The 13,261-nt window shown below is 31.6% G+C and overlaps 1 protein-coding gene across 1 annotated transcript; it reads right to left on the reverse strand.

Moving 5' to 3' along the window:
* Window positions 1-261: 261 nt before the first annotated feature.
* LOC120087937 lies at window positions 262-4,065 on the reverse strand. Its single transcript, XM_039044953.1, has 10 exons — window positions 3,894-4,065; window positions 3,710-3,780; window positions 3,515-3,562; window positions 3,141-3,210; window positions 2,910-3,000; window positions 2,692-2,753; window positions 1,558-1,862; window positions 1,459-1,477; window positions 1,248-1,379; window positions 262-626 (listed from the first exon to the last, which is right to left on the reverse strand). Exons 3-10 carry the CDS (start codon window positions 3,560-3,562, stop codon window positions 439-441), a joined length of 915 nt encoding a protein of 304 aa, XP_038900881.1. The 5' UTR covers window positions 3,710-3,780; window positions 3,894-4,065; the 3' UTR covers window positions 262-438.
* Between the last annotated feature and the right edge of the window lie 9,196 nt (window positions 4,066-13,261).

The following is a 13,261-nucleotide window of genomic DNA, read 5'->3' on the forward strand; positions in this document are numbered from 1 at the left end:
CACTTTCTTCTTTTATGATAAGACTCAAAAGTTCAAATTTTAAAACCATTAAATGATAGATTTTCCAGCATCACAATATCTCTACAATAATGAAAAAGTGTAGATCAAGTTCTTGTTCTATCTGTTTCAGATGTCAAATTCTTCTTGGTTGATGCATTAACAATCTCAAGCATTTACAACATCACTCATTGGTAAATCGGCACACAATCCAACTCACAATTCATTCTAGAAAAGAAAAGCAGAAAAGAGAGTTTACAATCCTTTTTTTGATGATACTAAACTACCAAATGGGTATTTCCAGAGGCAATTTATACATGAGTTTGCAAAACAGTCAAGCAAGCAGTTTTTGTTAGCTTGCTCACTGTTCAAGTTCATTTAGCAAGGAGAAACTAACTTGAATGCCTAAATGGGATTAGAAAGCACTAGACATGCTTTTTATTAGCACTGCAGCTTGATGACTTTTGTTACCTTCTCGAAGAAAGTTGGGCACATACTTGTGCTGAATATGATGGCCTCCTTCATCCATTCTGGGGCTACCCTCTCGAACGTACCCAGAGATAAGGCACGATACAGGATTTCTGTTTCTCCAGCCAATTTATTTACCCACGTGAGACTGAATGAGTAACCTGATATAACAATAGAGAATAACAAGCGTAAACTGTCACCAATTTTTCCAAATTTGGTTGGGGGAGAAAAACTTTGGAAAGTACAATTGGAGTAAAAAAAACTAATGTAGAAAGAAGAAAAGTATAACAGCCACAATGCAGAAGAACAAGCCTAATAATTTCTGACGCCTTTTCTTTCCCAAATTTCCTAAAAGTAAGAGCTAAACTAGCCACCAAGTCCTGGTCATGCTTAATAGGTGCTCTACGCATCGGAACATCAAATCATATATTGTTTAAGTCAACCTTTACATGATAAAATACAATGAGAATAAGAGTGATATAAAATGACATCACATATTTAAATGTACTTCAAGACTCATTTTTCATAACAATCCAGAGAGAGAGAGAAGTTCTAATACCAATCTGAAATACTGATAAAGGAAGATGACAAGATGACAACCAGATACCCTATAAGACTAACGTTTCTTTCCACGGTAGCAAATAAAACAAAATATTTACTTGAACTTTAACAGAGAAGAAGCAATGGAAATAATTGATTAATCAAACAGATAGATGCAACTAAGAGATTTCAAATGGTATAATCTAAAACTTTCAAATGGTCACATCTAATTTTCAAGTTACCACTTGATTTATGAAATGCTGATATACATATTCCTTCATTTCGGTTGGTGGTTGATACTTCCATGCCCATCATGTGCTCTACAAGGCATTGGTATGGGCAGTTGGTGGAAACACAATCATTTACTCTGCCATCTATAAACAATTCGAGGATTAGACTACAGTAACACCATCATGCCAACATAATGCTATCTTTACATCTATCAATACCAACCTTTGCTTCCGCAGCAACCCTGTAGCATTGTATTGAAAATATCAGAAGGAAGAAAACCAAAAGTATTTACTAAAACATATAATCATTTATCAGATATACCAGCTGCATATTGGCAACCTCGCTGGATGCAGCTTTCTCGGGCGGTTCACTTGTTGATTGCCTTTGAGTGGGATCAACTTGAGCACTTGCATTAACTATTCTGAATTCATCGGTCACTTGTGTAGCATCCCTGGCACGCTTTCTTCTTGTAGTTCCTCCAGATGGTCCTTTCGAAACTTCTCCAGATACAGATTGGGGGCCGCTAGGCGTGTGCAGTTCCTTGCTTATTCCGTTGTTTAAACCACCAAAATCCCCCTCCTGCCGAAGTTTCCGAAGCTTCTCAACTTCTTCAGAAAGAGTGCTATCTGGATTGGATCAAATCCATATGAAGAATTGATCAGGCAATCGGCACGTGGATGCTTGTCAGATAGATATAGACTAATAGTTAGTGATCCTGGATATCAAGCTCTAGTGGGACCCAGCAACTGTATTTAAAGCAGATGAATTGCAAGATGAAAGTCACAAGAGTTTCAATCATAATGGAAGGCATCTAAACCCTCAAAAATCATGAAGTAAATTTCAAAATGTTTTAGTTTAGGCAAGGTAATTTGTCAATTTAACCTTTTGTTCAAGTCTGGTTACAACTTACGGATATTAAACCACCTAACTTAACGCTTGGCCAATGCCACCAATTACAAAACATACATAGTGAACTAAGTTCATGAAGTAAATCTCGAAGTTTTTTAGTCTAAGTAAGGTGATTTAGCAATTTAACCTTTCGTTCAAGTTGGATTACAACTTACGGATATTAAACCACCTAACTTAACGCTTGGCCAATGCCACCAATTACAAAACATACATAGTGAACCAAGTGGACACTCAACAAGAATTTGAGTATTCCTCTTCACTGTAAAAACGAAATTAAGACTTTAGTACCTTGGAAATAAAAATCTTTCAAATTTTACAATGTTTCAAAAGTTCATTCCACAGTATTAGTTTCAACTTTAAAGTTATTATGTGCATACAAACCCAAGACCTCAGGTCATCATAAGAATTCAAGGTATGACAATTTTGGATTTTCTCCTGCTGGAAAGCGAGGTTTGTGAACTTTTTCCTGCTTCATTAAAACTGGACTAAATATATAGATGCAGTCACGCAGATGAATCTGAGTTAGAGAAAATGTGTGATTCGTACTCCTTTGATTCTCTTCCATTAATAGCTTCTGATAATCAACACATTTTGCATCCATGCTGGACCTGCAACCACACTAGCACACTGTATTAGCCCATCAAATCGAGCAGTCAATAAAAGTTGCCAGACTGGTTCAACAAAAAATATTTCAAGAACAGAGGAACACAAAAGATAATGATAAAGACTGAAGAAGAAGTTATTGGTATTTTTCTAAGGCATACCTGGTCGAAGCTACTTCATCTCTCAATTCATTAACCTGGAGACGCAACCTATCATTTTCACTTTTTAAATGTTGAATCAACTCCTCTGCAGCTGGAAAGGATCAATAAAGTACCGACTGAGGCGTAAGCCAAGAAGAACAACTCAATAGTATAAACAAAAGCACAACCCTAGCGCATTATGCAAAGGAAAAAGATAAATTGCTAAGGAAAGGAAAGGATAATTGTCCGTACCAGATACATAATTCAAAAATTTTACTTCTTGATCCTTATTGAACTGATCAAAGTCTGACAATTTTTTTGTCTGTAAAAGTAAAAAAATATGCAACCGTAAGAAGATAGGTTTTCGAGAATTCAATTTCAGTATGCGGATAAACAATTCATAGAGCGGTAATGAAAATTTTGAGGACCAACAAGAGGACAATTTACAGATTCACATGTAAAATGCTTTAAAATTAAGAAATTAAGTCCTAGATCAGATCCAGCTTCAACCAATTGAATATATAATACATTATAAATAAGAACAGCCATACCAAACAAGAAGCAAGGAAAATCTTTAACAATCTGCAGAAACTCAATCAATCAATAAAATAAAAACATCCACACACCTTGAGTTTAGTGTACTTGTCGTAGAGCTTCTTATAAAGAGCCTCCATCTGCCAAAAAAATGTTTCATAAAAAAAAATCAAATAATCAGAACCACTTGAATGAAAAACAAATCAACAAATATGTTCAGTGGGTAGCAACAATGGCATTCTGGGAAACCCTAAATTTCAAAATTCTGATGAACAAAAATTACTTACGAGTCCGTTTGGCTTCCCAGAGAAACTGAGAACGAAGAAACTGCAAAGAACAACTGTTGCGATGCCAAAAACTGCAAAACGAGTAGAAATTTTAGTTTGAGAAAGCTTCTCGAACTCCAATCGACGAAATCTCGAGGAAATGAAAACATTATGAATAGAGAAAGCTTCTATGCATCAAATTTACCACAAATTTCGTTCAAGATTTGGGACTGCAAGGCGAAAACACGCGGGAAGTGGAATTTGAAAATCGTAGAGAGAAACGTTGGAGAAATTGGATAAATGCCTTTTTAAAAAATTATAATTAAATTGTAAATATATTTGTTACTCCTTGGCGCGTCCTCTGCAGTGAGCTCATTCCGAGGGGAACCTAAGCTTAAATAGTATTCAATGTGTCATTTATATATGTGTGTATATATATAAAATAGTATTCAATGTGTCACGCAATTATTAAATTTTTTTAAAAAAAATCTAAAATTATTATAAATATAATAATAATAATAATAGATGCCCATTAGTACCATGTTTAGTATCTAATGTCAAGTGTCATTTTTTCATTACCACATGTGTTGATCATGTCGTGTGTCATTCAACCACCTATACACTCATCTATAGTGTCCCCGTGTGTCACTTCTTACTTGCCAAAATTTCCTATAAATAAGTGGTCATTTATGAATTTTATAAATACATATACATTGGTTGAAATTCCATGAATTTTAGAGAAAGTAGATATTTTTGGAGGAATTTTCTATTTCCTATAATTTTCCTTATTTATTCCAAATTTAGTTATTTAGTTGTTTTATTTTATTTTATTTATATATATTTTTGATATCCGTGTTCTCATTGTGTCTCGTTTTCTCTTCAAATTCACAATATGTTATCAACACGAACTCTTATTATTTTTCTCGCTAAAGGTAGGTCATAAAGGTATTTCAGTTTTTTTCCTCTACGTTATAATTAATAAATTTAATGTTATTTTGCATATATAATACCTATTAAATTTCTAATATAAATACAATATTTTATGATAGTGCACCATGACAAATCTCACAAAATTAGAATTTTCCGTCCTTGATATTAATGGTAATAATTATTTGTCATGAGTGTTTGATGCCGAAATCCACCTGGATGCTATGAATCTTGGAGAGATTATTAAAGAATGAAATACAACATCCAGTTAGGACAAAACAAAAGTTATGATTTTCCTTCGTCATCATCTCCACGAGGGATTGAAAATGAAGTACCTTATAATAAAATATCCCTGTATCTTGTGGAAAATTTTGAAAAAGAGGTATGATCATAAAAAAACAGTTATTATTTTTAAAGCTCGTTATGAGTGGATGTACTTGAGGCTACAAGATTTTAAATCAGTAAGTGATTACAACTCCGCATTATTTAAAATCAATTCAAAATTGTTGTTATGTGGAGAGAAAATTATTGATACTGATATGTTAGAGAAGAAATTTTCTACATTTCATATCTCGAATATGCTTCTGCAGCAACAATATCGAAAGAAAGGTTTTAAACAGTATTTTGAACTAATTTCATGTTTTCTTGTGGCCGAACAAAATAACGAGTTATTGATGAAAAATCATGAATCTTGATTAACCGGATCGACACCTTCTCTGAAGTGAATGATGTGAATTTTAATAATAATCGTAGTTGAGGTCGTGGTCGTGGTTGAGGTTGTGACCATGGCAGAGGAAGAAATAATTATTATTGTCGTGGTGGTCGTTCTAATCATTCAAATTTCAAAAGAACCACATAAAATGATGATCACAGAGAAAAAACTCCATAAGAAGAGTTCAAAAAGTGTTGAAAATAAATGCTTCCGATGCGGAATGACTGAGTATTGGTCACATACCTATCGTACGTCAAAACACTTAGTTGGTCTCTATTAAGCCTCCCTGAAAGAAAAAGAGAAAAACGTGGAAGCAAATTTAGCATACCAGGATAATAACAAATTTGACCCATCCCATATGACAAATTTGGATGTGGCGGACTTATTTAAATCTTCTGAAGAGAAAATCGATAGAATTGATGGAACATCAAGTGTTGCCTTTAACTTTGAAAATATTTAGATTTAATGTTTTTTTTTCATCTTCATGTTTTTTCCCCTTTTTAGTAGATGTTAGCATTTGTATATTCTAAATTTTGTTTTTCTTATTGTAATTATTTTCTTTTAATGAAAAAACCTGGATCATTTTCATATGCTGGGTGACTAAAAATTGAGTAAAGAAGATCTATGTCTGATAGATAATGCAACTACACATACAATACCTATAAGTAGAAAATATTTTTTCAAACTGACAATGCTGGAAACAAAAGTCAATAGGATATCAGATTCTGCAAATCTGATTGAAGGCTTTGGAAAAGCAAACATTATTTTGCCTAGATGAACAAAATTTAGAATTAACAATACATTGTTTTCTAGTCAATCAAAGAGAAATCTACTTAGTTTTAAAGATATACGTTGCAATGGTTATCATATTGAGATTGATAGTAAGAGTGGAATATCTATATATCATATCTATTGTCTCAAATGCAAAACGTTTATTGGAAAAGTTGCCTGCTTTATCTTCTGGATTATATTATACTCATATACGAGTAATTAAAATATATGCAACAATGAACCTGAAGTTCATGAATCCAAGCATATTTACGATTTGGCATGACTGATTAGGTCATCTAGGATCTATAATGATGAAGAGAATTATTGAGAATTCAAATGAACATCCATTGAAGTGCCAGAAGATTTGAATTATCACGTAATGCTTGCTCTCAAGAAAAATTGATAATAAGACCATCACCAGCTAAAGTGGGGACTGAACTACCTGCATTTTTAGAATGAATTCATGATGATATATATGGACTTATTAACCCACCAAGTGGACCATTTAGATATTTTATGGTATTAATAGACGCATCCAGTAGATGATCACACATATGCTTATTATCAAGTCGAAATCTTGCTTTTGCAAGATTACTTGCTCAAATAATTAAGTTAAGAGCACAATTTCCTGATTACATAGTTAAGACAATTCGTCTTGATAATGTTGGTGAATTTACATCCCAAGCTTTTGATTATTATTGTATGTCAACTGGGATAAGTGTTGAACATCTTGTAACTCGTGTTCATATACAATGGTTTAGCAGAATTATTTATAAAACGTTTCCAATTAATTGCTAGACCATTGCTTATGAGAGCTAAGCTTCCTACATCTGTATGGGGACATGCTATTTTGCATGCAACGTCACTTGTGCACATTAGACCAATATCTTATCATAAGTACTCACCATTACAAATAGCTTATGGCCATGAGCTAAATATATCCCATCTGAGAATTTTTGGATGTGTTGTATATGTTTAAATTGCTCCACCATAATATACTAAGATATGTCCTCAAAGGAGGTTAGGAATATATATTAGATATGATTCCCCATCAATTATCAAATATCTTGAATCCCTGATGGGTGATGTATTTGCTGCATAATTTGCTGATTGTCATTTTAATGAGACAAAATTTTCAACATTAGAGGGGAGGAATTAAGAAATTATGGATAACATTGTTATTGTCTCATTTAGATCCTCATACAAATCAATGTGAACTTAAAGTTCAGAAGATAATTCATTTGCAAAATATAAAAAATTAGTTATCAGATGAATTTATAGATGCAAAGAAAGTAAATAAGTCACATATACCAGCTGCAAATGTTCCATCGAAAATTGATATCCCAACACAACAAGTTGTCACTAATGAGTCTAGAACACGCTAGAAGCGTGATAGACCAGTATGTTCAAAAGATAAAAATCATCGAAAAAGAAAAATAATTAATAGTTAAGATTACTTAGTTGGGGATGTAAATACCAATGAAGAAATCTTTAACATGAATAGTGAGGATGTGATATTTGTTCATCAGTCAACTTATACATGAAAAGTTTTGAAAATATTTTATATGGACAAAACACATTCATTGAACATTCCAATGGAAGTTAATTCACTAAATGTGAATAAAGATATATTTCGATCTTGAGATGATAATGAAGAACTTCTTGGTCCTGAAGTACCATATCTTAGTGCAATTGGTGCACTTATGTATCTTGCTAATAATACAAGACCACATATTGCATTTTCAATAAATTTATTAGCAAGATATAGTTCTTCTCCAACTAAAAGACATTGAAACAGAATTAAGCATATACTCTGTTATCTCTAAGGAACAATTGATATGAGTTTGTTTTATTCAAATAAATCAAATTTTGATCTAATTAGTTAAGTAGATTTTGGATATTTATTTGGTCTACACAAAGCCATATCTCAAAAAGGTTATCTGTTCACACGTGGAGGAATTTCTATATCATGATGATCGGTGAAACAGACCGTAATGGTCACTTCCTCAAACCATGTTGCAGTTTTTGCAATTCAAGATGCTAGTCGAGAATGTGTATGGCTAATATTAATGACTCAACACATTCGTGAAACATGTAGTTTGTCTTCTAGTAAAAATCTTCCAACGATGTTATACGAAGGTAACACAACATACATATCACAAATCAAATGAGGATATATTAAAGGAGATAGAACAAAACATATTTCACCGAAGCTTTTCTATACTCATGATCTTGAAGAAAATGACGACATCACTGTATAACAAATTTGTTTGAAAGATAACCTGACAGACTTATTTACAAAAGCATTACCTACCACAACCTTTGAAAAATTGGTGCACAACATTGGAATGCGGCGACTCAGAGATCTTAAGTGATATTTTCACGAGGGGAAGCAAATATATTCTTTTAAAAGTATAAATTTATGAAATCTGTACTCTTTTTCCTTCACTAGGAGTTTTTTCCCATGGGGTTTTCTCCTAATAAAGTTTTAATGAGGCATATTTCATATATATAATGGATATCTAAGGGGAAGTATTATAAATATTACAATTATAATAATAGATGTCCATTAATGCCATGCTTAATGTCCAATGCTAAGAGTCATTTTTTCATTACCACATTACCACATGTGTTGGCCATGTGTCATCTAACCACCCATGCATAGTGTCCAAGTGTCATTCTTACTTGCCGAAATTCCTTATAAATAAGTGTTCATTTGTGGATTTTGTAGATATACATACATGGGTTGAAATTCCATGAATTTTGGAGAAAGTAGAGATTTTTGGAGAAATTTTCTATGTTCTATAATTTTCCTTATTCATTCCAAATTTAGTTATTTAGTTATTTTATTTTATTAATTTATATATTAATTTATATTATATTTTATCAACATCTGTGTTCTCATTATGCCTCGTTTTTCTCCTCAAATTCACAACAAAAATTAAATTGATGTATGCTGTCGTAGAAAAACAAAACAAAAACAATGAAATAAAGAAAAAATTGGTTAAATTATAAAAAATGCCCATAAACTTTACATTTTGTGTCAAAATGCCCCTGAAGTTTTAAAAATTTTAAAAATATCTTTAAACAATCAAAAAGATCATAAAATACCCTTACAATTAATTTTGGATGGAAACCGTTAAAATTTTGTTTAAAAAATACCCTTGAAATTTCAAAATGTTTCAAAAATACCCCCAACTTACTAAAATTAAAAAATATCTCTACCGTTAGTATTTTAACAAAATCCATCAATTCCTCGTGAAAAAATGATTTTAGAAATTAAAAAAAATTAAAAAATGTTCATACTGATCAATTTGTTTGAAGTTTTCTTAAGTTCGAAAAGAACAAATTTTAAATAATTTATATAGATATCCTCATTTTTTCATATAAGTACTCTCATATTTCTATTAATTTTCCAATTCTTAACTTATACTAATTTTCAATAACCAAAATTTTAAGTTAAAACATAAAATACCACAAAATTTCACAAAATTCCAATATCAAAATCTCCTCTTGAAATGTACCAAAAGAATAAATAGTCAAAAGAAGTATCAGCCTATTTCATGATGGTTCTTAGAAATTTAATATTTATTTCTTAGATAGGTTATCGAGCAAAAGAAGTCGTTAGGTCGTTCTGGATGCAATTCAGGTTTAAATGGAGCAATTAGCAAGCAACAGAAGGCAAAAATGATGAAATTGAGCAAGGGGAGGCACAACGTTGCATAAGCGCTACGACACTTTACCCCACACCATTCACAGAGACGGTCTGCTAGGCAAGCGATGCTATGCTGCCCTGCGGTGCCGCATTGCTCTCTATTTGATACGCGCACATGAAGAGGCACTCCTTCCAATTTATTCTCCAAAGCGCTTCGTGGGAGGGGCCTTTAGTGTCACAACGTTTTGGTATGTTTTGGTTGTTGAGAAAATTGGTGTAAGCTAGTAATTGGAAAATTAAGAGAAATATGAGAGTACCTTTATATACGATAAATAGTCATACTTTTTTTTATTTGACTATTTATCATTTTGGTATGTTTCAGGAGGAGTTTTTTATTTTGGAAATTTGTGAAATTTTATGGTATTTTATGTTTTAACTTAAAATTTTGGTTCTTATTTTGATTGTTGAGAAAAATGGTGTAAGCTAAAAATTGAAAAGTTAAGAGAAACATGAAAGTACCTATATAAAAAAATGAGGATATCAATATAACTTATTTTAAAATTGGTTCTTTTCAAACTTAAGAAAACTTCAAGCAAATTGATCAGTAGGAATATATATATTTTTTAATTTTTAAAGTCATTTTTTTATTTTTGTTTGTTCAAATACTAACGGTGGAGGTATTTTTGAACTTTTATTAAGTGAAGGTATTTTTGAAACGTTTTGAAAGTTCAAGGACATTTTTTAAACAAAACTTTAACGGTTTCCATCCAAAACTAATAATAAGGATATTTTTTCAATTATTTTTGAAAGTCTAAGAGTATTTTTGAAACTTTTGAAACTTTAGGGGCATTCTTGATACAAAGTATAAAGTTCAAGGGCATTTTTTTTTAATTTTTATAATTTGACCAAAAAAATTGCAATGCTTCGACCATTTTTTCTCAAAAGACAATATTAATCTTCTATTTTCATTCAGAATATTACATATTTTTTTAAGTGAGGAGTTTGAACTTACGATCTAATTACATTATCTTATTTACGAAAATCCAATAAGAATTGTATGGTTTATGTATTATCTTTTTTTTTTTGAATTTTATTTTTAAAATGGCACATTTTTAAGTGGTTGTAAGCTTTGTTAACCAAAAAATTGGAGACTAAAAGGACATATTTTGAAACTTAGAGGCTAAATGCACCTATTACTTTCAAACTTTCTGTCTTATTTAGGTAACAACCACCTTTCAACATTTTCGTCAATAATATATTGTCTTATCCGGTTAAACAATGCTCGTGTGGACTACATAAAATTTAATTGTTTACAAATATCATAAAATATATGTAAATTAGATGCCCATGCTTAGTGTCCAAATATGTCAATATGTCTCTAGTTTACACACTATTAGTGTCTATGTAATCCACCTCCTACTTGCCTATAAATAGTGGCATTTGGTAGGTTTTAGAAGACACATATATTGGTGAGAAATCCAAAAAGTTTGGAGAGAAGTTTCCATATTTTCTCATTTTCTCTAATTTTCTCTAATTAATTATTTTATTTTCTTTAATTTAAATATATTTTATTATTATATTATATTTTCTCCATATCCTAGTTTCGTTGTGCTCTTTTATTTTACAATACGTTATCAACACGAGCTTCTTTCATTTCTCCTACTGAAGGTAGGTCCTAAAGGTATGTCGTTTTCCCTCTCTTCGTTATAATTAATAAATTAAATGTTATTTTGCATATTTAATACATATTAAATTTCTAATATAAATACAATGTTTTGTGATAGTATTACCATGACGAGCCTTAGAAAATTAGAATTTGCAGCCATTGACATTAATGGCAATAATTATTTGTCATGACTACTCGATACCGAAATCCACATGGATGCTATGAACCTTGGAGAGACTATTAAAGAAGGAAATACAACGACCAATCAAGAAAAAGATAAAGCTATGGTTTTACTTTATCATCATCTTCAGGAGAGATTGAAAATAGCAGACAAAGCAACTACACATATAAAACAACAAGTAAAAAAAATACTTTTCCAAATCGAAAATGTTGGAAGCAAAAGTAAATACAATATCAGATTCTACAAACTTGATTATGAAAGAGTGGACGACACTCTTTGTGGAAAGGATCTGTATCCCAAAATTGTTTTACAGAACATATAATCAAACAGAGAACGAAAATGTAAACATTTGATATAATTCAGCATGCTATCACACAGAAAATGAAGAGGAAGGGGAGATCAGATGATAACTCACCTTTGAAGACCGAAACTCTTCACGTTCTTGTCGAAGCAACGAACTCTTCCAATTCCCTTTGTACTCTTGAACAACCAGAATAACGCAACAACAAATCTCAAGAACCCGAACACAACCACACGATAATCTCGGTATTCTCGAAGGGTAGAGAATTGATGGGTGGCCTTTAAGATTAACTTATAAGGAATAAAATTCTACAATTTGAGAGAACAATGTACACCTATTTATACTAGAATGCAAGGGGAAGATGAGAGATTCAATCATTTCCACTTCCATATGTTAGTTAATGAGAGAATAATGGGGGGAGGGGAAAAGTTATCAAATAACTCCTTTCCCTAATGACTAAATTATTTAATTAAACAATATTAATTATTCTTTAACAAATTATAATATATTAAAAAACCATATGTTATATGTAATACAACACATAACCTATAGTTTATATTATATCACATATAATATAACCTATAATTTAATATTCTCTCATTTAACCTGTAGTATTTAATATGAATCAAATTCATATTAATTTTAATATTTGAACCATATTCAGATATTCATTTTCTCTCAACTTTATATTATTATATCTCTTATAAATAATTTTATATTAATTATAACTTATATAATTAATTCCCTATATTAATTTGAATAATTCAAATTAATCCAAGTTAAGTCGATTCTCTTTGATCCCAATTGAGCTAACGAGAGGACCTTAACGACCTATAGATTGAAGCTCCACTTGATTAATTAATTAAACTCTTTACTTGGACTAATCAACTTCCATTAACTGTCGGTCATTCCATTAAAGACCGACAACTGCACTTTTCACACTATAGATAAATTTTTGTGTCCATTGGATATAACGAATCAACAGTGTGTTAACCCTTCACAAATTGCTCGTAAGTACAACTTGGCCAAAATTATCATTTTGCCCTTGTAGTTGCATATAACTTCTCAAGTACCACTATCTCTTTAATGAATAATAGGTTATAGTCCAACTATAACTAAACCCCTCTCGGGCTAGGAGTGGGTGTAGTGCCACATCGTTCAAGCCTCGAATTCATCCTTAAGAGAGAAATTTCTCTACTTATCCTAACAGTGGGAAATGAGTGAATTCCTTCTTGTGTAGTTGCATTCCCTGCTCCTTAATCAGACGGATCCCCAAAATAGTCGGCATATTGAGCCGACGAAATTGGCCACTCTCATCCATACAAATCAAAGGATCACCTTCATAGGCAGGAGTTCACAA

This window comes from Benincasa hispida, chromosome 10, assembly GCF_009727055.1.
Source record: "Benincasa hispida cultivar B227 chromosome 10, ASM972705v1, whole genome shotgun sequence".
In the NCBI taxonomy this organism is placed as follows: domain Eukaryota; kingdom Viridiplantae; phylum Streptophyta; class Magnoliopsida; order Cucurbitales; family Cucurbitaceae; genus Benincasa; species Benincasa hispida.